The sequence below is a fragment of the Stylophora pistillata genome, chromosome 1, assembly GCF_964205215.1.
Source record: "Stylophora pistillata chromosome 1, jaStyPist1.2, whole genome shotgun sequence".
Classification (NCBI taxonomy): Eukaryota; Metazoa; Cnidaria; class Anthozoa; order Scleractinia; family Pocilloporidae; genus Stylophora; species Stylophora pistillata.
In genome coordinates, this window is record NC_142519.1 from 22,259,297 (window position 1) to 22,283,648 (window position 24,352).

The window sequence follows — 24,352 nt, forward strand, 5'->3', positions numbered from 1 at the left end:
TTCGTAAGCGCGCGCGTTGTATAAATATAATTTTGTTACATCATAACCACCTTTAGAACGAATTTTTGAAAAACTGTGCCGGTAGTTGGATGACTCGTTAATTATGCATGATTTTTGTAAAATACTTCAGCTGCTCGCTGTAGTTGTTTTGTCCAGAGGTAAGGGAAAACTTTGTGTGCTTGGGTCTTGGATAATATGGTATTCGTGACCGAAGCAAGGAATCGAAACTGCTTCTTTGAAATCCATGTTTAACCTTGCAAAAACGTAAAGAGATCGATAAGAACAGCGAAGTCAGCTGAATCAATAACGGGAATTGACCACCTGATTATTTCTCTGTTACGCATTGGATTTTCACTTTTGTTGGCTTGTTTTGGGTCGAAATCACGCAGTATGCAATGTGCTGTATCCGAGCTAGCGTGTTTTTCTCAATAGTTATAATTACCTAATATTTGCTGGCACTTAAGTCTTTCGTTCCACGATAAATAAACGTAAATCTTGTAGTCTTAATGTCAAACGTTTTCTGTGATCGCTTTCTGTAAAATAGATTTCTCTCTGTCGGTGTGTCCATGATTTCTGCAGCACAGAGTAAGCAAGAAACCAAGAGTGTTCAAAACGTCCGTGATCATCAGAGCTGCTTACATGTCTATTGCAGATCACTCTCCGGCCTGCCAGTGCTAAAACTCAAAGCCCAAGCCGTTCACGACTACAGACCATCATCTTTGAACACACCGTCAATCGAACTGACAGTTTATTGTTATTCTATCACTGCAGGTAACATCGAGATCTTACCAGGCAAAGCTAAAGCTAATGTCTGTTCTGGTGATAACGTTACTTTTGAAGCGGGCATTCTCAGCAGTTCAGATATTCTGAATATATATTGGTTCCAGATGCTTCCAGAAAGTGTACTACATCTCAGCGAAAATGATGAGCATTTCACTATGTTCAGGAATTTGACCTACTCATCTCTACACATACGCAACACATTACCATCTCTATCTTCAGATTACCTCCTTGGTGTCCAAGACCCCAACTCCGACCTTTGGGATAACGTTGTCTTCAATTTGAAGGCTCAAGGTAAGATTGACTTTATTCAATATTTATTCATAGAACAACTGAAATGTGCTGATGTAAACATTGTTTTAAACTTTTTATCATCGCATGGTGTTCTTTTTGGTGTGTTAAAAAGTATATGCGTTACGTTAGGCGCGAGGGCTGAATTTTGGGCGAGCTATTTCTTTTGCATTTTAATGGCCGAGTCGAAGTCGAGTTCTATAAAAGAAGCAATAAAAGCCTGATCAATAAAATAATTTATAAAATAGCAAAAAGATATGGCTATATTGAAAATCAAGGCTAACTTGTTCATTTTCGAGCGCTTGGAAGTAAAGCCAACTGATATGGCCTTGCTCCTTTTTCATTTGACCAAGTGAAAATTAACTTGATTTGATAAGATTACAATGATGATCAATAAACGTAGAAAATCTCAGTTGAATTAAAGTTAGTAGTAGCTCAAAGCTACAATTTCTCTGGGTTGCATTGAATCAAAGTGGGTAACCCGGGCGAGCGGGTAAGAAGGGCCAATCTTGCGCGCTCGGGTAGCCAATCAGAACACAGCATTTGTTTATCTCGCCCACAGGCGCTGCCAGCTATGTAACAACTTCAGGTATTCCTCCATTCACTTGTACTTTTGCCTCCATTTCGTAGACGTCTATCTTGACGCTCTGGTTGAAAGTCCCATTGAAATAAGCCTTGGTGATGATACCATCTTGAAAGTTAATAAATCCTTGAAAAGTAGTTTACTGTGGACTCATAATGGACAAATGGTGCAAGGGATGGAACCTCACGTCAACTTTGTCAACGGCATTAAAACCGATTTGAGAATTTCGGATGCAGGCCTGGAACAAGCGGGAATTTACGAGGTTTTCCTCACAGAGGATGGATGTGAGATACGTAAACAATTTGATGTGCAAATAGTAGGTTTGTATCGTTTTTCTTGGTTTTGCCACGGGGTGCACGACGCAACATTACCAATTAATGATGATACTTGCAGAGTATCGTTTCGGAATCGTTAGTCGTCGCCTGGTCACGTTGCACTAACCGTTTAAGGAAAACAACACATCGATTACTTTGTGTTCACAGCATCAGAGCATAACCAAGGAGAGAAGAGTGATTCTCAAAATTATTTGCGTGTCCAGCACAATCTACATGAAATTCGTTACGACATTCCGCTGTACTCTATCGCTTTTGTGGACCTTTCACTGGTTGAAAGGTCTCGAGAAAACAACAAAGCATGCGCTAAGAAAGAGTCAAACTTTTAAAACTAGGATCAAACAGTAGTGATTTAGCGTGCGTCTATTTTTTCTACCTCCACAGTCATCATTCAGATTTTGCCGGTCAAAGCTGAAGCTGAAGTTTGTACGGGTAATAGGATTTCTATGGAAGCGGAGATTGTCACCAACTTAGATAGTCTTCAGATATCATGGTCCAATGACGAAGGGCCCCTCGCAGATGATCAACATTTCACCATTACCAACAATATGAATCATACAGCTCTTGAAATAAGCAACACTTCACCTTCTCATTCTGGAAATTACACCGTTCAAGCTCTGATGCCTAATCATCAACAGTACAATGATATCTTTCGTTTCAAATTGAAAGTTCTCGGTGAGATTATGTTTATTTAGTAACAACGTACAATATCTCAATATGAATTTCCCGCGTGAACTTTCTCTTTGAAACTTTTGAAAGTCCTCTCTTCGCTCGTTCCTTTTTTATTTGTTTGTTTTTTCTTTTCCTTTGTTTGTTCCCTCATTCACTTTCTTCTCTCCTTCTTCCAATTCTTTTTACTAAGTGTTCTTGTTGTTCTATCGTAGACTAATTTGTACATGAGCGTTCAGTCCAACACAGTTTTAGTTTTGGAAGCTGAGACCAAGTGTTATTTTTTTGGCGGGAAGGTGAAGGTTGGCAAACCCGGGCTGCAAAGGGTGTACAGGATTAAAGACCCAAAAACAAATTTCTCCTGCCCACATAATCCCTTAGAAATCGATATTGGAATCTACCTTGCAGATGTCAATCTTAAAGCTTTAGTTAAAAGTCCTGTTGAAATTTCCAGTGGTGGTAATGCCAGTTTGAAAGTTGAAAAATCTTTGGAAGGCAGTTTACTCTGGAAACATAATGAAGAGATGTTACAAGGGCTGGAACCTCACTACGCCTTTTCGAACGCTAATAAAACCGAGCTGGAAATTTCTGATGCAAGCGCAGACCAAGCAGGAATGTACGAAGTTATACTCAAAGTTAGCACGTGCGAGTTACGTAAAGTAATTGAAGTGCGGATATCAGGTTTGTGTTTTTCTTTTCTTCTGGTCTTGCTTTTCAAAAGTTGTTTTAGACTACGTGCGTGTTGTCTCGTTTCGATTAAGTTCCAAAGGCAAAGGTCGAAATTGAATTTTCTTTTAAAATATCCGGAAAATCCTTTACGGGCATCATTAACTTTTTTAGAACCTAGGATTACATAATCAGTACTATTTGGTGACTCAAACCAAGGCATGATATCACGTCTTTATTTTCCAAATAAGCTATTATATGTTGGAATGATGACGATACTAAGTGTACATGTGTAACGCCTGTCTGCAGATTTGAGGAGACGGAAAAAGGTATCACTTAGAATAAGCTGCGTGCTTTTAACTTATAAAAATACTGATAGATATTGACAACAATAAATCTCTTGATATCAAAACTCACGGCATTGTAAATCTAGACACTTGCGGACTTAACGATTATTCTTACAAAGTAGCAAACTGATGTAAAGTTAAGTGCTCGTAACAATGAGTGATACAAATCAAGTAGTACTTGTCCAACCCTTCGACAAAAATATTGCTTCGCAGACACTGCTTCCAAAGAAGTCTTTTAAGACTCCGTTTTTCATTGTAATAATCGCAGAAAATTCAAGAAATTTTCATTTGTGCGACTTGCGAGGACAGATCTCACAAAAAAACTTCATTTTACGACGAGAAATTTGTATTGCTTAGTGTATCTTGGCATTTCATTATTCTCTAAGCGTTTAAAGGACTCTCGAAGAGGTTGAGAGCGACAGAGACGTTACTGTAGAAAAGATACCTTTGTTTGCCAAAACTTATAAAAGCCACTGTGATCTACTCCACCGATTCAACAGACTCCAAGGATTCCAAGTTCTTCGGAATCGTTGACAAGAAATACTTGAAAGTGTTAAGTGGAGATTTTACTGGCGAGTGGCACGTTGCACCTGCTGTTCTTGGGGGACTCGTTCTGATAGTCCTTGTGTTTATTTCTTGCCTCTGTTGGAAGGGAGATACGAAGAAAAGGTAAGTGTGTGATTTACGATAAATATCGAGGTTTTTTTTCAGGTAAGTGGTAAGTTTTTCAGGTAAAGGTAAGTGTGTGATTTACGATAAATGTCAAGGTTTTTTTCACCACTGTGACCTCGGTCAATACAAACTTGTCGTTACAATATTTTCCTTGATTCAAACGTAAATAAAAGGAATTGATTACCAATTTACGAAGTTCCGTATTGTCAAACAAATTTTCCATGTCAGTACCATAGGAAATAGAATGAGAACTGTCTGGAGAATATGTACACTGATGTAAGGGTATAAAGGCTTAAAAGTAGGATACCCCATCTTGAAGTTAGTACGGGAAAAAAAAGCTTCTTCCATTTCTGGAATTCTTCTGCTATGTTACTTTCTTAATTTGTGTGCAGCCCTAATCCTTACGTTATAACATGATCAGTTCATCACAAAGTTCCATTTTCCTTTACTCTCAGACATTAATAATCATTGTGTTTATCATTTACCTTTGTAGAAAAATGAAAGAAGAAAATAAAAGGCAGGAAAAAAGGTAAGTAAAGATTGACACTTACGCGTGAGTACCACTCTCGTTTACTTGTCTTTAAGTCAATTCTTGTTTCACTTCTCGGGGGGAAGGGGAGGGGTTAACTTTACTACTGCCCAATTTTGAGTGTGCGATATATGCTTTTTCTCAATGCGACAGCCTGTTTGGTTGTCATGATTTCTCTATAGTGGTAGTTAGTCAAGTGACATATCTTTAGCCTGGATCAGTGTCTTGTATTCTTATAGACATATTTTTCTCAAAGTGCCCTTCTTGATCTCTTTCTACCAAACGCTTCCCTAAATATTTTGCAAAATTACTTCAAATTCATCTGTGTTAAGATGGTATCCGAGTAAGGAGGCAACAAAATTAAAAGAAAGGCATCCATTACACGCCGATAATGTATATTGTCCTGTACATGAGAGTAATCCTTAACTAGGCGAGCTTTGCTTTCGTGAGGCTGTAGAAATTGCAAAAAGGATAAACGTTGCCATTTTTCTTATATTTATTCGTACTTTGACCTTAAGGTAAAAGAGTATTTGTTCAATCTATCGTTTTCAGCACAACCAGCCCCGAGAAAGGTGAAAGACCCACAGAGAATAAACGCACTGTCCAACATGTTGCGTTAAACGATCCTTGCTACACCGTTGAAAATGAAGTCATCTATGCAGCCCCTGTTGGGACAGACGAAAATTACTCAACTATTGACACGTCAGTACAACCTGTCACCTCAAGTCATCCCCAATCCTTTAGTTTGGGCTTGCGCAGTCCACCAGTATCACCGCTGAGTTAACTTTGGATTCACAGATGCTCTCACTGATGCAAGCGCTGCCTACTATTAGAGCGACTTCGAAGAACTTGTTTAGGTTGTAGAATATTTATCATGTAATTTTATAAATCAGTAGCTTCAAGCTCTAACACCCTTCTAAGCTTTATTTTCGTTTTATAGTCTTTTTAAGACTTTGAATTGAGGAAAACAGGTAATAAAAATTACTTAAAATGTGAATCAGTTTGGTGTGATTTGTCTGGAGAAAATTGTGAAAAGCTATTTCACCTATTTTGACAAACATGAATGCAAGGATTCTAGTATGCAGGGTTTTCAGCAAGCTGATTGGCTGTGAACCTGATGTCAAATAATCCTTGTGGAGAAAGCTTAAACAGTGCGCTGATAAAGAAACAAAGTGAATTTAGTAAGATAAAATTAAATATATATTTGAATAAAGGCTGATAGTTTCGAAAGAAATTTTTTGGGGCTGCGTCGGTGGGAGTAACGAAATAATTTGAATATATCAACAAAGTTAAAATGGTAAATTGGCCACCGTAATGATTACAAAAGCTGACGTTTCGAGCGTTAGCACTTCGTCGGAGCGAATAGAGGAATTGTGGGTTGTGTGTGCTTTTAAAGGCAGAAAATGGAGCTACGTTATTGGTGGGAACATGGCAACGAGAAAAACATGAATAAATTAGTGGAATGAAAAACGTTCGTTGATCCCTGTGGGATATACACTGCCGGTTTGAAAGATGAGCTTTTTTTCAAGATTTTTAGGCTTTCGTGCCACCTAAGTGCACTTAAGTGCAGCGCACTTAGGTGGCACTTAGGTGGCACGGAAAGCCGTAAAAATCTTGAACAAAAGCTCATCTAAGTGCACCTAAGTGCAGTGCACTTAGGTGGCACTTAGGTGGCACGGAAAGCCGTAAAAATCTTGAACAAAAGCTCATCTTTCAAACCGGCAGTGTAAATCCCACAGGGATCAACGAACGCTTTTCATTGCACTAATTTATTCATGTTTTTCTCGTTGCCATGTTCCCACCAATAACGTAGCTCTATTTTCTGCCTTTATAATTAATAGCACACACAACCCACAATTCCTCTATTCGCTCCGACGAAGGGCTAACGCTCGAAACGTCAGCTTTTGTAATCATTACGGTGGCCAATTTACCATTTCAACTTTGTTGATATATCCTAAATATATAGTTGACTTATTTAATGGTTCACTAGGCTGGTGGCTGATGTAACGCGCGCTCTGATGATCAAAGGCAGATTCGGCACGCATCCTCACCAGAAAATAACAAAAAATAGTTAGGACAGGAGTTGTTATCAATAACTTTGCTCGACTACACGTCCCGCATTTCCTCGAATAAGTGCCAGGGCGCTTATTCAAGAATTCGGCTGAACCCTTTAATTCCCATGAGCGACCAAGACAGAATTTCTACAGGAAATGAGAATAACGGAAAAAAGAAAATCAGGGGATTTTCAGTTGATCCAATACCAAATTCTCCAAACTAACGTCATAAGAATTGTAAGGCAGAAAGTAAGGAGAATTTCTAATTAGATCTTGCGAGTGAAATGGTCAAGGGTGTAATGATGGGCATGGTTTGCCAGTTGCCCCGTTTGAGTGTCAAACTTAAGGGACGGGACATTTTGTATAACGAGTCATTTGATGTAACGCTTGGTGGTAGATATCAAACAAGACTTGGTTTCTTGGGTCGAGTGATTTCATCGCAACTAAACTAAACAAAGACTCGAACAGAGGGCGGGCGACTATTGGAAGGAGAGCGCTTAAACGATGGTGACGCTTATTAAGTTAGCGGAGAATTAGGAAAAAAAATTTAAAGAACAGATTTCACGTGTGAGGGGATTCTGCAACTCACATTGAGATACAAATGACTGGAACGGAAAAGAAACTATTCTACTTTCCTGATTCGACCGTAATTGAAGCTTAAAAAGGTATCAATTAAGTAGTATTGGAAACAGGTTTTGCTTGTATCCCTACTATTTAAGAATTTAAGGGAGGAGATGGTGGGGGCGGTTATTCGGAGGAGGCGCTTACCTCAGGGGGCTGGCCCGGTAGGCGCTTATTCGGGAGAGGGCGCTGGCTTTTACGAGTGTGGACGTTTATTCCAGGGAATACAGTAAGCTATTGCTATGTCAACACGGCATGGCCTCAGTTTGGGTGGTTCCATTACGACTTTACTCTCGGTTATTATGTGAGTAGTTAATAATCAACAGCATTTCTGACATTTCTCGTGTAACCCAAATAGTCAACAGGTCACAAATTAAATCGAATTACTCGTGCTATTCATCTAAACTTACGCCCGAAATCATTCGAAATCAGTAATCCCATACCTACATGAAGAAAGTGGTCTGACCAATAACCCCAGTTAGTCTTCGTCTCTGTGCTATTCTTTTCTACCCACTATCCATATAGCTACTGCTTGATGAATGACCAGCGGTACGTGCAAACGGCCAAATGAACCGTTAATAGAAATACTTTGTGGTAAATGGTTTTATTCCGCTTTACCAGTTAAATCGAAAGTTTAAACATTTCTGTATCCAGCTAACCGTCTTATTAAATCATATCACGATCTTAATAAACTGTTGACGACAACTAATACGCCATTACTCAAATCTGTTTTCAGGCTATTTCTCGAAATTTCTATGATATCCTTCCAGCTTCCACAGAATTTAAATTAATGTGATGTTAACTCAATAGTTACATGATTTTTGCCCGGTATTGGTTTGAAAGTCATTTATAATGTATTCGCACTAAAATCAATTTGTGATTATCAATTGAGGAATACCTTCTTCATAAACACAGTGTCGAAATTTTCCTTTAAGGGATGCCGTATCCGTTCGAGGTCCAATCACTTTGCACCGACCCGAAAACAGTCATCTTTATTGCGGGCTAGATCTGGAAAAACGCAAGCGCGATTTGTATTTACGTCTCAGATAACATTTACTCTTTATTCATATGAATGCGAAAATTTCAGTATATTCATCGGTTGGGAACATGTCAATTTATTCTATCTAGTATCGAAAGTGAGTGTGGAAAGTTGAAATAAATTGATTGACAGGAAATCCGCAAAGGCGCGCCAAAACAAAAAGGCAGACAGATTTGGAGGAAGTAAAAACGTTTTAATTCAGAGTTTGAAGGAGAGTACTTTAAACAAAAAAAAACCTAACAAAGGAAACTAACAATTGGCTAAACGTTGGGGAGTCTATGGCTTCCTAAAAAAAACAGCAAGTCGGAACTGGAGGCTTTAAACAATTTATACAAGAGCTCGTAAGACCACTATGTGCAGAAATGCACACAGAAACGAAAATACCGAAATTTTGTCAAAATCGTCGAGTAAATGTTCCTGGATTTGACGATTTTGAAAAATTCTGTTAAACTGGTCAAAGCGAAATCAGCTTCGCGGAATTGACTATTTTGACGAATTTAGTCAAATACGTCGAAGCGAAATCAGCTTTGCGGATTTGTCGATTTTGAAGAAATCTCGCCATTTTCGTTCCTGCATGCATTTCTGCACATTTCCTATCGAGACAGGGATTAGATTCCTGGCGCTTGATAGCCTTTATGTGCTGCTTACTAGTATTTGATAACTGATACCTAACTGAGAACCAGTGCAAACGCTCGATTATTCCTGACAAAAGGTTTAAAAGCTTGAAACGAAATCTTGCGTGAAAACCCCGACTTTCCCGGCAACAACATAAAGGCAAGTGACCGAACCAGTGAGCCACGACCAAGAGGAAACCAGAGTCAGAAATTTTCATTTAGATTATTTAAAACAAGTAAGCACATGTGTTTTTATCGCTGGGTTAGATCAGCACTCGTACTGATTCATTCCCTAATAATGTACATGAAGAAGTTTCTCAGTTTTGATTGGTTAATATGATTGCAGTTTTCAGTTAATTCAGTGCAGAAGAGAGTTAATTCAGTGCAGTAGTGGGTTAATTCTGTGCAAAGAAAGAAACAAACCAGACATTTTGATTGGTCCCAATGATTGGTCAATGTCAAGGTCAATGTCACTTGGAGGGTTTGAATAAATTATTTTTGCACGTGATGCGCGCGCTTTTCTTCTGAGTAGCTAAGCTACCTCGTATTTTTTCATGTATATTATTAATACATAATCACAGGATTTTCTCGCCCAAGTTGGAATAAATAAGCACTTGTAAATTTTTTCAAAGACCACAAATTGCACTCGCCCTCCGGTCTCATGAAATGTTGTTAGTCTTTGAAAAAATTTACTCGTGCTTATTTATTCCAAATTGAACTCGAAATCATATGATTACCTATACGAATTACGCACAAATCTGAAGCTTAGCAATTCGTGCTGTTGCGCGCGCAAAACATTCTAAATTGCATCATAATCATACTTTTGAAAGGATTTGAAGAAAAACTTGTGCAGCGCAGAAGCGATCAAGTTATTGATGACTATGGATTTGTTTTTCAAGACGTTTGTGTTGTTCATTTTTCTTCTTTTGTGTCAAGGTAAGAAACACTTCTCTTTACATAGCTGTATAACAGAGGAAGATCTTACCAACATTGACGAATGGGCTTGTAAATGGCAACTACGTTTTAACGCGGATAAATGTGAATCTATGCGAATTTCACATTCACGTGATAAGTCAGTAACCAATTATTTCTTAGGACAGCCCTTGAAAGACGTAGATAAATTTAAAGATCTCGGTCTTCTAATAACTAAGGACCTCTCTTGGAGTATATAACCACATTGGTATAACTGTAAACAAAGCGAATAAAGTCCTAGGTTCTATTAAACGCTCGATAGGCACCGCTACTGCAAATATTTTTTCTATGCTCTACAAATCTCTTGTACGGCCAATTTCGGAATATGTGGTACCTGTCTGGTGTCCTTACCTCGTCAAGGACATCCATGCTCTTGAGAATGTACAGTGAAGAGCTTCAAGACTTGCTTTAAATCAACGCAAAGGGGACATGTCCTACGAAGACCGATGCAAATTGCTAAAATGGCCCACTCTCTCCGACCGTAAAACTTATTTATCTTTAGTTGAGTGTTATAAAAGTGTTTTTGGTTTTTACCATTTAGAATTTGGAGACTCTTGATTTCGCTACAACTAGATGTACGAGAGCAAATCATCAGTACAAGCTTTACGTCAAACCAGCAAGATTTAATTGTTATAAACATTCGCTTTTCATTAGGATTGTTAAATTATGGAATGAATTACCAAGAAACATAGTGGACGCTGATAATCTTCAACATTTTAAATCTCAGCTTAAATTTTACTTAAATATTTAATCATAACTAAGTATTTTATTTTCATTTAGACTTATTTTTTAGGGAGTTTTCACATAGGGAGAACCTCTTAGCTTCCTTTTCTGGAAGCATCTTTTCCCTTTCCTTTAAGTAAAAACATAGTCTGCTTCTGGAATAAATAAAGCATGTTTATGTTTATGTTTTAAGACTTTGTTGAAAAGGACAGAAATTAGAACGAGTAAGTTCTCATTAACTTTTGAAAGTAAAAACTTGAAATTAGTAGCAGCTATGGTAATGACAGCTATTCCTAAGTAAAGACAATGGCATGATTTGAATATCTCTTTTCCGCTGTGCTGCATTTCAGAGACTCTAAGTTTTTCCCAAGTCCCAGTTTACCTTTTTAAATTGAAATCTTTTCATAGTTTATCCGGCAGCTCTGTGAATGCGTTGTGTGGTCTGACAATGGTGAACTCTAAGAAAATATGGTCGTTAGAGCACAGCAAAGTGTTTGAGAAAGACATGATTTTGGAGAAGCCATAACTGTGATTATTTTTTTAAAACACCAAAAGCTAACACTGACAAATCAATGATTAGTCCCGATTCCGTTACAGACTGAAAACAGCTGCGATTAATACAAGCCCTAGTGCCCTTTTTGCATGTCAATTACTCACCTTCAGATACAATGAAATATATGAAGTTCATATATTTTGAACTGACGTATTAGATACGTATGATGCACGATCCTCGCAGTAGATAGCGCTATTTAAGCAAAAGCGAAAATCAGACCTAAAAAAAATCAGGCCTGTACGGGACTCGAACCACTGACCTCTGCGATACTAGTGCAGCGCTCTACCAATTGAGCTAACAAGCCAACTGGGAGCAGGCCCTTAAGTTGATTCGTAATAAACCCGTGAAAGGGATAAATCAGATACAATGAAATATATGAAGTTCATATATTTTGAACTGCGGTATTAGATACGTATGATGCACGATCCTCGCAGATCCTTGCTTAAATAGCGCTACTGCGAGGATCGTGCATCATACGTATCTAATACCGCAGTTCAAAATATATGAACTTCATATATTTCATTGTATATGATTTATCCCTTTCACGGGTTTATTACGTATCAACTTAACGGCCTGCTCCCAGTTGGCTTGTTAGCTCAATTGGTAGAGCGCTGCACTAGTATCGCAGAGGTCAGTGGTTCGAGTCCCGTACAGGCCTGATTTTTTTCAGGTCTGATTTTCGCTATTGCTTAAATAGCGCTATCTACTGCGAGGATCGTGCATCATACGTAATTACTCACCTTATCACCAAAATTTCGTCTAAAGAGAACCCTATTACTAGTAAGAGAAAATAAACAGACAAAGAACATTTTCCCTTTCAGGAATGAAAGAAATGTTCTCAGGCTTGAATGACTCTTCTCCAGAGCTAGAAGCAAAATCCTATGATATACGAATTTGTTTTTTTTTTTCTCTAATAGAAGGAGAATGCCTTTCATATTCACCAGTCGAGTTTTTGGTTACAGTTTGTCGTGGTAAAACCGCTACTCTCGCGTTCAGGATCACGAGTGGTGATCCTAATGCTGTCTATGTAACTTGGAGAATAAGGAACAAGAAAATCGTGAACGGAGAGCATTATCGTAAAGGACCGAACGCTATGTACCTTAATGTATCCAACGCCTTGCCTGTTCATGCCGGGTTGTACTTTACTTTACTGAAACGAAAGTCGGATAATAAGATCCTTCACCACGCAGTCATCCATTTGACAGTCCGAGGTAAGATTACTGTTCCGTGCCCTTTTACAAGAAAAAGTTAGAACTTTAATGATCTCTCTGGTCTTTCCAGTTCCTTCCTTCCTTCCTATGGATATCTTTTTACTTTCATCTTTTGTTATCAAATAGCACAACTGCAATACCATCAAAACGAAATGAAAAGTGCTCTATTGAATGTATTTTGCAGATGTCTATTTAAATGTTCTCAGCCAGACTCCGTTAGGAATAATGCGAACAGCTTCAACCACCTTGAAAGTTAAGAAATCACACTTGGGCTCTTTATCATGGAGACATAATGGAAAACTTGTGAATGGCGGGGATCCTCATTACACTTTTGTGACTCCAAGTAAAACCGAGCTACAAATTTCCGATGCTAAACCGGAGCAGGAGGGTTCATACAAGGTTGTGCTTAAAGATAGCAAATGCGGCGAGTTGACTGAAGAGATTAATCTGGAGATAATAGGTTTGTGATTTTTAGTAAGCTCAGTTGAGATGGTTGTTCTGGCTATGCAAATAAGTAGCATAGCTGATAACACTAACTTCATTGCAGTCATGGAGACATAATCCTACACCCTTCTCGTATAAAAAAAGTTATACCACTGCATCTAAAATATTATGCATAAAATGCACCCTTCTTATCTAGTGGGGATTAGGGAAAGGGCTTGTTTAGCGCAGCGCTAGGAAACCGGTTGATAAAAATGAATTTGCTTTGAACGATGTTTTCCTAGTTCATTCGTTGTTGTCTAGTGGAACGATCAGCATTTTTATTTCTTAGCTCATCATCAAATAAATAGGACTTGTAGCTGTCATAAGATGGGAATGAGGCCATATTTCCCACTCTCTTTATAATTTTATCTTTCAACATCGGCACTCCACGTTTTGTAGACCGGGTTAGGTTCAATTGAATGGCAAAATGAGCCCCTATCTCCATTGCAAAAATCAGTAAGGAGCATCAAAAATCTTACAGGGATGCAGTAATAGTCATTCAGTCGATGAGAGTAAAGTGTGTTATCTGTCTCATAGTTGAAAGGTGAAGTTCGCTGCGAAACAGCTTTAAAATCATACTTTACACTCATCAATGTTGTTTTACCACCGCAGGAAAGTACCAAATTTCATTTGGGAATCTTTCTGCCGACGTCTGTGTCGGTGGAAATACTTCTTTCGAGGTCCAGCTAATCGGCGCCGACGACTTATATAACCTGAAATACTTCTGGGGACGTGACTATAGATATTTGCAGAAAAGTGAACATCTTGAGGAGAGGGTGAACGGGACAGTTTTGGATATAAAGAACGCTTTACCGAAACACGCTGGAAATTACACTTTTTACCTCCTTACAAATAAATCGATGTTGGTTGATTCCATTTCGTTTGAGTTGAAAGTTCGTGGTAAGATCATTGCTATTTGCAAACTTAAACATTCTCTTGCTGGGAAACATCGTAGAGACTTTACCGGCAGTTTTATTCTTTTTAACTGTGTACACAAAATCTTCTCGTCTTCCTTCCTTCCTTCCCTCCTTCCTGTCTTTCATCCATCCATCCATTCATTTTTCCATCTAAATGTCTTTATCCATCTGTAGTCCGTCTGTCCGTCCGTCTGTCCGTCCGATTGTCCATGTATTCGCTCGCTTCTCCCATCTTTTTATCGCCTCCCTTTGTTAACTTTTGCTCGTTTTTCTTCTTTGTTTGCTGTTCCTACTCTGTATCTCATCCCGTTGAAAGCAAAAAAGTTATACATTTCATTGACAAGATAATTCAAATATTGATCTTTGGTACACTCGGGATCATCTTTAGTGATGTGTTTTACTCATAACAGCATATCATAAAGACTATAATCGGTATTTATACAAAGACATGGCACGTCTTTTAACTTCCGAATCAATTTTGCAGATGTCTACCTAAACACTCTGGTCAAAAGTCCCGTTATCACACGGGTTGGTGATAACACCATCTTGAAAGTAGAAAAATCAGAGTTGGGCACTTTAGTTTGGAAGTTCAATGAAAGCCTGGTAACCGGCAAAGAACCTCACTACACCTTTTCGAATCCCAATAAAACTGAGTTGGAAATATCTAATACAGGCCCGGAGCAGGCAGGAGTTTATGAGGTTTTCCTCAAGGAGGGTGGATGTGAGAAACGTGAAGAAATTCAAGCCCAGACAGGTCTGTTTTCCTTAGTATTGGTTTTGGTTTCTGGAAGTTGTAATAGATCGTCAACGCTATTACACACTTGAGATTAGGTCATTTAGGATGATAAGTCAAAAAAGCTATTTGAAATTATTACATTAAGACGTTATTCCACGATTATCGCTTCCAATACCAAAATATGAAACGGTCTTACACTATAAATGACGCGCCGAACGATCCACAGTCTAATTTTTTTCCCTTTTTAGACTCTCTTTAAAAGAATTTTAAATTTTAAGCGCTACAGCTTTCTTTTTGTTATTCAAAAAGAACAGTTTAATGGTTTCGTTCGCGTTGTTTTCGTCTTTCGCGTATACTCCGTTTGCGATCGATACCATACACATATGAGGCTGTAGATTGTATTTCGAAAACTAAAATCAAAACACATAGCACATACTACGAGCCGACATTTTTCTCATTGCTCGGACTTTCTTTGCCCTTCTCCGAAAAAATACTACGCAACTCGCAAAACATCTGCGTGTATTATTTGCTAGTTCTGTACAGAGCTAGGCGTTTAGTTTTATGCAAACTGAGATACATGAAAAAATAGCGTCGATTTTTCAATATACGGAGCAAGTCGACATGATTTTCCAAACTTCCATAGCGTAAACGACAGAGCCACCTATCTTGAAAAAGAAAAGATAAATCTTTTTACTTTGTTCTATCACTACAGGGGACATCAAAATTTGGCCGATCAGCACTCATTCCGATATATGTGTCGGGGAAAAAGCTTCCCTTGCAGTAGAAGTTAACAACTATTTTGATGGCTTAGATTTCTACGTTATTTGGAGATATAACATATTCGGTGGAGTACAGAAAAATGACCATTTTTCTCTGCGGGAGAACAACACAGCGCTGGATGTCCATGATGCTTTACCCTCTCACTCTGGAAACTACACCGCCTTTGCAGAAGTAATGCAAAATGGGTCACCTGTTGCACCTGTTTTCTCCTTTACCTCCTTTTTTTTAAGAGTTCGTGGTAAGAAAATTGAATAATGAATGAAAAACGTTCATCCTCTATCATTATTTCTTCTTTCTCCTCTCGATCTTAGTTTCTCCCTTGTCTTAATTCTTCTCTACTTTTTCATTTCCTTTTACCCACTTTCAAGACTTTTTTTGTTCAAATATTCAAGTTAATTGAATGTGTGTACGACTTCAACCGATGATCAATCCATTTACGAGATAACTCAACTATTTGCATGTATTTTGGCTGATATGTTTCTTTTTTGACGTGTTTTACTGTTTAAAGAACCCAACAATCCATTTTTCAAAAAGACACACAATTTACTCATGCCAACGCCGCCATTTTGCAGATGTATTCCTGAATGCCTCGGTCGAGAGTCCTATTAAAATAAAGGCTGGTGATTCTGCCATCTTGAAAGTTGAGAAATCAGATTTGGGCGCGTTATTTTGGACGCACGGTGACGAATTGGTGGACGATGATGACCCTCACTATACCTTTTTGAATGCTAACAAAACCGAGCTGGAAATAGTTGCAGCAAGCCATGAACAACGGGGAATTTACGAAATTGTACTCAAAGAGGGCGGATGCGAGATAATCAAAGTAATTGAAGTGCAGATATATGAAAAAGGTTTGTGCCCTATTTTGTTGTTGTTGCTTTGGGTTTTAGTTTAAGACAGAGGCGAAAGTTTGAAAATCAACATCGCCAGCTTTATCGCTGAAGCTTTAACTGTTCTAAGGATAAGTTGAAGAATATGGGAGGATCGAAGGGCCTCTGCACATGCCTAGTTTTTTTTCCGTTACATATTTCATTAGATGTGTGTGCTTCAGTCCTGTCCTGTGCACTTTCGGTATGTAATAGCAAAAAGAGAAACTGTATCGCAAGGTTTTTTCTTTTCAGAACGCGAGTTTCGGAAAGGCAGTAAAGACACAGGTAAGTTCATTTCATCTAGTACTTTGGTCCACGTGTGTTGACGTCCTAAATGTAATAACTTTCCTAAATGTAATAATTTTTAGTGTAATAGAAAAAATCCGAGCCCCTGATGGGACTTGAACCCACGACCCTCCGTGATCTAGTCTAAATGTAATAAAGTCCTAAATGTAATAACACTTGGTCGTAAATGTAATAACATTTTGTCCTAAATGTAATAACATTTTTTCCTAAATGTAATAACATTTGTCATAAATGTGATAACATTTTGTCCTAAATATAATAAAGTCCTAAATGCAATAATATTTGGTCCTAAATGTAATAAGCCTCCAATACAATAGTTTAACTGTGCTAATGCATCCACAATGAGATATTAAAGTGACAACTGTTGCACCAGAGAATCCTCTGACCAAAATTAATGGCTTATTGTGAGCTCTTTCGCCTTTTTAACCAGGGTATTTTTTGCTTGATATATAGGCCGAGAAGCATTGGCTACAAACCTTCATAATGATGTGCTTTTGGCATCAAATTGACAGATCCTAAAACAATAGAACGCTGACCAATCCGGCCACCTTGACCGAAGAGGCTTGGTCAAGAGATTTTATATTTTCGGCAAGCAATTTTTCACGGAAAAAAATGTGTTTTCTTTCTAGTAATAACGGATAACTGAAAATAGTGTCTTTGTTTCACGTAGCGCGACTGGCATATCATTCACAGTTCACGGCTTTTAACTTTTTACAATCACGAGTCACGGAAATTAAAAACAGCCAATCGCGTTTCACTAAAAACCCCCACATTTACATTTAGACATGGAAACGAGACGGACGAGACGAAATTATTTCGATTGAGTAGAAGAATAGTCCGTTTCAGGGTCAGATTATGCTGTTTTATCTAATGTTTGATCGTTAAGGAGATCAGCGCGTCGAGCAAACCATGTTTTCCATTTTTTCTTTAAATCAAATAGTAGATAATAAAAAACCGGCTCACACGATTAGTTGTACTCACATCTCAGAGAAAGGAAAAGCACAAATTTTTGCGTGAGATTTTGGGGATCGGTACATCATTAACAACCTTTGACATAGATAACCATTTTGAATGTGCTGGTCAGCAGCTTCTTTTCATTTACACCTGTTAAATGTAAGTCACTGAGTATATAATTTGATGCAGATCCTCGCAGTACCTTTTTTGTTTGTTGGATTTGTTGCATGCATTTCAAGATCAAGAGGACACAGTTGTTCTCAATTATTTTCTCTTGGGCAGAAAAATCATCTCGTCGCTATTCATATAACCACGAAAATATTCGACAATTTGAAAACAATAACTTTCTGGAGAGCTCTCACATGTTCCGAATTGGGAAACAAAATGTGCATGCTAACAAGGTCTGGTCTAAAAAGTAAAAAGAAAAAATTTATCTCCAAGCCCGCAAATTGTCCGACATCGGCAAGTTCCTTGTCTAAATTCTTAATTTGGTTTATGACTTGTACCTCCATCACTGATCACACAAGTATAACATTATCACATTTTTCCAAACTCTATTGTACTTGGAGTCTGAGCCAGTGATATATGGAGGTATTGGTCAGCGTACTCATTGTTTTGGTAGCTGTCATTAGATGATGTCAGTATAACGGTCTCCAGCCAATGCTATTCGACTTGCGACTAGTAAGTAAAAAGATGCTGGTTGATATCAGCGAGCCTGCAATGTGACATGAACACTGGTCAGAGGATTTTTTGGTGCAACAGCTGTCACTTTAACACCTCAATGTGGATGTCCATTTAGGACTTCAACACACGTGGCTGTGACTCGTGAAGGGCGGTGTGTACCTTGGGACGATCAAGGCCCAGTAATGATGACATAAAGACAGCGATAACGATTAAAGGGAAAAGGCGTTGCGTGACATCCAAAAGGCAGCCGTAAAGGAGAATATTAACACCTGCTTTTGTTTTGTCTTTGTTGTCTATTTTCTGCATGTCTTTCCAAGTGTACCTCCAAGGTGCACTCGAGGCCTTTTTAGTCCTTAACTCAAATTCTGTTGATGATAACCAAGATAACAAGCTGAAAGTTAAGGTCTTCGAACGCTCGACACTCAGCAGTGACAAATTATTGTGTTCTACAGGGAATTCATACGATTCAGAGTTTTGGGCGATCACATACATGATTTCGGTTTACGTTAAAGTCTTACGCGGATTTCTCTTCCACAAGTGGTATATTGCACCTGCTGCTGGTGGAGGATTGCTTCTTACAGTCTTTTTATTGGTCATTCGCTTTGGAAGGCTGAGAAAGAAGAAAAAAAGGTAAAAAAAAACCACATTATCACTTAAGTAAAAATAATCTCGGATCAAATTTGTATAGGAAAGACAAAAATAAAATTTGGCTTTAAAAAAGAGAAATTCATGTAACGGACACCTAATATTTTTATCAACATATGGTTAAAACCACCATCATTTCTAGATGCATTTCCAATGATAATTTCTATCGCCTCGCTCGCTATTTCAATTGTAAATCTCCAGCTGTATTTAATCTTAGCCTTGGAAAAATGTTAAATATAAATTTTGTCATGACAAAACCAAAATCCTCTTACCGCTCCCCCCCCCGTAATAAATAATTAAATGGCTCTTACCTCCCTTCCTCCCCCCCTCTCCCAGTCTGCAGAGCAGGTGGAATTTAGGCAATCGAGTATTTTCTCAGTGAACACTGCTCGCCATCTTTGATTTTGATGGAAGCGGAAGGCTGAGGAGAGAGAGAAATTTGTACCAAGGGGGCTAGTGACGGTCAAAACAAAGAGAAGGGCCTGAAGTGGAGATTGAATATATCGCCCCTTCCCTCCCCCTCGCTCTACCGTCGACTCTAACTCCGATCGCGCGCTTCCTAATGTTAACTCTCCCTGATAAGACGCCTGAACTGTAGGCTATGAACCCCCCCCCCCCCACTCTTTTAAAACAATATTATGGGACAAACAATGACCTTTCTCTTAATGAAAACAGTTTTTGATAAAATGTTGAGTGTTACCACTGACTTTATGGGTTTTGCTTGACCTGACTTCAGGAAGGTACATTTGATGAACCCGTCAAACGGTTTCCGATCTTAAAGGAGTGGACATCTGAGCTCAAAGCTGCTATGAAATATTTTTTTCATTTTTCTAGTAAGATATTTCTATGATGATGTATCATTGAATTTGTTGCGTACATGTTTTTTAGCCCCAAGAAAAATGATAGACATCGGGACGTTGAAAAAGGACAGCCCAGAGTGCGTGTCGAAAGACAATATAACGTTAAAAAAGTACTACCCAGGCTGCATGTTGTGTTGCAGGAACCTATTTACGCAATTCAAAAGGAGGTCATCTATACTTCCGCAAACCAAACATTTCCAGCGTACGCGAACGACTTAAACATGACGAATACGTACGCGAGCGTAAACAGTTTAGGCCGGTACGGACAAGGATCCCATTACAGTGGCATTAGAGCACCTCAAAACTCGCTTATGGGGCCAACCGTCCCACCTCCTACTCAAGTATACATAGAGACAGACGCCTCTAGTGTTGGCAGCGACGCTGACTATTATAGCGACTAATAAGCTTTTTGCTCTTTTCTTTCATTAATTTTTTACTCGTTTTTATTTTAAGAGAGTAACATTAAAAGGTTCAGCAGTTCAGTGAGTGTCATGGAACACGGTTTGCAATTATGGTATACGTAAAATCGTACACACCACAAAGAAAAGATATCAAATACTTATGGTATTAAGCGAAAATTGCAACGAAAAGGTAGTGGGTGACTGGGTCTAAATTGGAAAATGTTTGTGAGCTATTCACATTTAAGAAAAAAAAAATAAGGTCGTGACCTATACGTGTAAAAGATCACTTCGTATGTATTTTTTCCAAACATGTCGATAGGAGTCATCTCTTCTTGATATCAACATGTATTGGTTAATGTGTCTTTCATTTTCCTCTTGGAGGATCATGATGAGGTTAAGAGCGAAAATAAAATATACCCAATCACCATCGAGTTCTCTGTAGCTCAGTGGTTGGGCATGCGCAGCAGAGCGTGGAATCCGATGATCTTGGGTCCGACTCCTCTTATGAAGCTCATATTTGATACTTGTCCCACGTCCGCGAAAAAACGAAAAGCCCCATAAGACATTTTCTCTTAACCGTAGAATAGATACCTTGGAAAGACTCGGCCAAACTTATTAAATTCAACAATGGAAGCAGATTCTATAAATTCCAAGGATTCCAAGTTGTTAGGAATCGTTGACAATAAATACGGAAGGACTGTAAACCCGCAGTTTGGTGGCGTGAGGTAAAGAAGCTCAGTGGTATGTCAGACGCAGCTTCTAGAGGCGTTAATCCAGCTACCCTCTACCAACATATTGATTGTGGTCAGAGAGGTTCGCCTCCAAGCACGATAGACATTGCTAACACCATCAACCAGGCGTTCTTGGCTCCTATGCGCGTCTTCACCCCCCTTTCACCTAACACCTCAACCAACTCTGACCAGGAGAGTGCTTTCCAGGTATCAGAATTCTCTGTTTTAAAGAAGCTATCCGCCTTAAATCCAACTAAGGCAACCGGTCCGGACGGAATCCCCGGTTGGCTTCTTAAAGAGAATGCAGATTTACTAGCACTGCCTGTGACTGATATCCTTAACTGTTCGTTTAAGGAAGCACGGTTGCCTCAGTCTTGGAAGGACGCTAACATCACTCCAGTACCAAAGCAGAATCCAATACACGATGTAAACAAACATCTACGTCCAATATCCCTAACTCCCGTGCTTTCTAAGGTTGCTGAAGATTTCGTCGTGGAGAGTTTCCTCAAGCCTGTTGTGTTGGCGAAAGTGGATGTACGGCAGTTTGGGACTGTGCCAGGTTCCAGTACGACACAAGCACTAATAAGCATGGTCCACTCATGGCTTAGTGCTACGGATGGGAACGGTGCAACTGTCAGAACCATCCTCTTTGACTTCCGCAAGGCGTTCGACCTTATTGACCACCAGATCTTAGTTCAGAAGCTCATTTCATACGATCTTCCAAGCGGAATAATTGACTGGATAGTGGACTTTCTGTCCTGTCGCCGACAACGTGTTAAACTTAGTCAGGACTGTTACTCGGAGTGGGGGGCCATCCCATCAGGGGTCCCACAGGGCACAAAACTTGGCCCCTGGTTATTTACTATTATGATAAACGACCTCATCATCCCGGGTACAGACATGTGGAAATATGTCGATGACTCCACTATTTCTGAAACAGTCATGAAGTCTGAGGTCAGCAAAGTCCAACAAGCGGTTGACGAACTCGCGACGCAAGCTTCTGCTGACAAGTTCCAATTAAATGAAACCAAGTGCAAGGAACTGCGCATAACATTCAGTCACTCTAGAAAGAACTTTGATCCAATTAAGGTTAATGATCAGGACTTAGAGTGTGTAGAGCAAGCAAAGATCTTAGGTTTGCAGATATCTTGCGATCTTACGTGGAATAATCACGTATCCGAAGTTGTAAAGAAAGTAAACAAGCGCCTGTATTTTTTGCGTCAGCTTAAGCGTGCACAGGTCAAGTCGGAGGAACTTTTGCTCTTCTATTTGACTTGTATTAGGCCTGTCACTGAATATGCATGCCCTGTTTATCATCATAGCCTCCCGCAATACCTTTCAGTAGATCTTGAGAGATGTCAAAGGCGAGCTTTACGTATTATCTATCCAGATTGTTCGTACAATGAGGCGCTTCTTTTGACTGGTCTAGTTCCCTTACACAACCGCCGCGAGTTCTTATGTGATAAGCTTTTTAATTCCATCCTGTCTAATCCCTCGCACAAGCTCTATAGCTTACTACCTCCCAAGAATGAGTGCGAAGTCAATTTAAGGAGTCAGCACTCTTTTACTACACGGCGCCTCCACACCATTCGTACTCGAAATAGTTTTATCCATCACTATGTCCATAAAGCAATGATGTAATATTGTTTTTCTCTTAATTATATATTTTTGTCTTTTTAAATTAGTTCTTCTTAGCCATGTATTTTTTGTAGTATATATTTTATTGTAAATCAAACGTAATTCAGCCTGTGGCTGCAAGGTTTTTGATAATAAACTATCTAACTATCTAACTAACTAAATACCAGCTGAAGTCTTTCGTGGAGATTTCCTGGTGAGTGATACAGTACGGTGAAAGACGCGCAGAAAAAAAACAAACGTCCTGTTCCGCACGTTGGGTGAAATGATCTTTCTTTTATTCACACCGGCACCATCGAATATCAAGTCGCTACACGGCCCCTCTTCCGACATACCAAACTTACTGACACGCAATTACAACCTGTTATTTGGATTCATCCCGTCATTCACTTGACAATTATGAATGTAGGAATTTAAGTAAGCCCTTGGGCTGAGAGCATGTCGATTGATCCTTGTGTAGAAAAATGAATCATTCTGAGTTCAGAAACAGAGTGAATTTAAAAGGGTACAGTCAAATACATATTACGAACATCACAATTGAGGACAGTTGCAGAATTTCCGCTAGGGCGGTCTGGTCAATTATGATCACGCTTCATCTACATATTTTGCCCGTTGACGAGCAGATAACCACCCGATCTTTTGAAGTATGTGAAAAGAATCCATCGCTTAAGTATCGTACTGATTACACTTTAGGACCCTTGGAATAAATATGAAACCATCTTTTAAACAAAACTCGCGGTCATTTCTGCCGCCCACACTCCTTGACCTGGTAAACTGGACCTTCCAGCAGCTGGTCGGTAGTTCAGTACATGAAGTATACCTGGCGGTCGTTATCTTATCAAACCTAATTTCACTATTCTTGTCGATAAGGAAATCAAATTGTCACTGTGATTCGAGCACCGCATTTGAAAGAAAGCTACGGTGATGTCGCTGATTTCCTTCGAAGAATCGACGAGCAAAATTCGCAGACTAATAGCTGGAAAACTGGGCGCATGAGGATGGAGTAATGATAACTTGAAGCAAAAGTTTCCAACTTTGCTTTGCAAATTAAAAATCAAATGCATTCAAACTGCTTTTTAATTTGTTTCTGAATGCTTTAGATCCACCTTCACGATCTGCATATGCAGTGCTCCATATTGACAAGTCTCTCCAAATAGCGGACAGGTTTGGAGCCGATCGGATCGATCGGATCGTCGAGAATTTTAGAAATGTCGTTAAAGTTTGACTTCCATAAAAATTCGAGAAAATAAAGAGATCTGAACTACATTAGAGTTGTTTTATCTAACCGTTTAGAAATTGATTAGGCCATTAATAATCTCTTGTTTAGGCTTTTTAGATTATCTTGAAGCCCTTGAGCGAGTCTCATGAGCCTTGTTTTGTCCTGGAATGCTTGGCCGCACGTATAGTTTTGCTTTTAGGCGGTCTTTCCATGACCATTGTATTATACTAGGGCTTGATCGTCGATAATCTTCACCATCAGTCGTGTGTGGGTTTGGCTACTGACCTTGCTTTGAGACCTTAAATGGAGTTATTGTGTAGGTTTTGTTTCTTAAAGATCGATTGTTTTCCCGTCGTGATGCATCGGGTTCATTTCGAAAGTCTCGTAAAATTGTTTTGGTAAGTGTTCTAAAAAAAATGTTTAATTTGCCAAGGTTATTTGTCCCGTAAGCCCCCCCCCCACACATACAGTTAGGA

At 39.0% G+C, this 24,352-nt stretch overlaps 3 protein-coding genes across 3 annotated transcripts in view; all 3 read left to right on the forward strand.

Moving 5' to 3' along the window:
• Positions 1-5,866, forward strand: part of LOC148741711 (uncharacterized) — a 10,638-nt gene extending 4,772 nt beyond the window's left edge. The window contains exons 4-10 of the mRNA XM_088744502.1: positions 772-1,074; positions 1,702-1,974; positions 2,371-2,661; positions 3,064-3,336; positions 4,169-4,337; positions 4,834-4,869; positions 5,422-5,866. Coding sequence (XP_088600628.1) covers positions 772-1,074; positions 1,702-1,974; positions 2,371-2,661; positions 3,064-3,336; positions 4,169-4,337; positions 4,834-4,869; positions 5,422-5,653 — 1,577 coding nt within the window. The 3' untranslated portion in view covers positions 5,654-5,866. The remainder of the gene's footprint in view (positions 1-771; positions 1,075-1,701; positions 1,975-2,370; positions 2,662-3,063; positions 3,337-4,168; positions 4,338-4,833; positions 4,870-5,421) is intronic.
• Positions 5,867-10,031: 4,165 nt separating this feature from the next.
• On the forward strand, positions 10,032-17,044 carry LOC148741712 (hemicentin-1-like). Its single transcript, XM_088731974.1, has 8 exons — positions 10,032-10,133; positions 12,363-12,656; positions 12,841-13,116; positions 13,752-14,039; positions 14,541-14,810; positions 15,505-15,810; positions 16,145-16,423; positions 16,694-17,044. Exons 1-8 carry the CDS (start codon positions 10,073-10,075, stop codon positions 16,765-16,767), a joined length of 1,848 nt encoding a protein of 615 aa, XP_088588100.1. The 5' UTR covers positions 10,032-10,072; the 3' UTR covers positions 16,768-17,044.
• Positions 17,045-18,672: 1,628 nt separating this feature from the next.
• On the forward strand, positions 18,673-20,750 carry LOC148741713 (uncharacterized). The gene is made up of 2 exons (XM_088737223.1): positions 18,673-19,015; positions 19,919-20,750. The coding sequence occupies exons 1-2, from the start codon at positions 18,690-18,692 to the stop codon at positions 20,289-20,291; spliced, it is 699 nt and encodes a 232-aa protein (XP_088593349.1). The 5' UTR covers positions 18,673-18,689; the 3' UTR covers positions 20,292-20,750.
• The last annotated feature ends 3,602 nt before the right edge of the window (positions 20,751-24,352 follow it).

Bases quoted from the DNA above. Each gene is read 5' to 3' on its own strand.
- LOC148741712 (XM_088731974.1), top strand. From the start codon at position 10,073: ATGACTATGGATTTGTTTTTCAAGACGTTTGTGTTGTTCATTTTTCTT. The intron at 13,117-13,751 runs GTTTGTGATTTT...TTACCACCGCAG, and splicing joins GATTAATCTGGAGATAATAG to GAAAGTACCAAATTTCATTT. The intron at 14,040-14,540 runs GTAAGATCATTG...TCAATTTTGCAG, and splicing joins GTTTGAGTTGAAAGTTCGTG to ATGTCTACCTAAACACTCTG.
- LOC148741713 (XM_088737223.1), top strand. From the start codon at position 18,690: ATGTCTTTCCAAGTGTACCTCCAAGGTGCACTCGAGGCCTTTTTAGTC. The intron at 19,016-19,918 runs GTAAAAAAAAAC...CATGTTTTTTAG, and splicing joins CTGAGAAAGAAGAAAAAAAG to CCCCAAGAAAAATGATAGAC.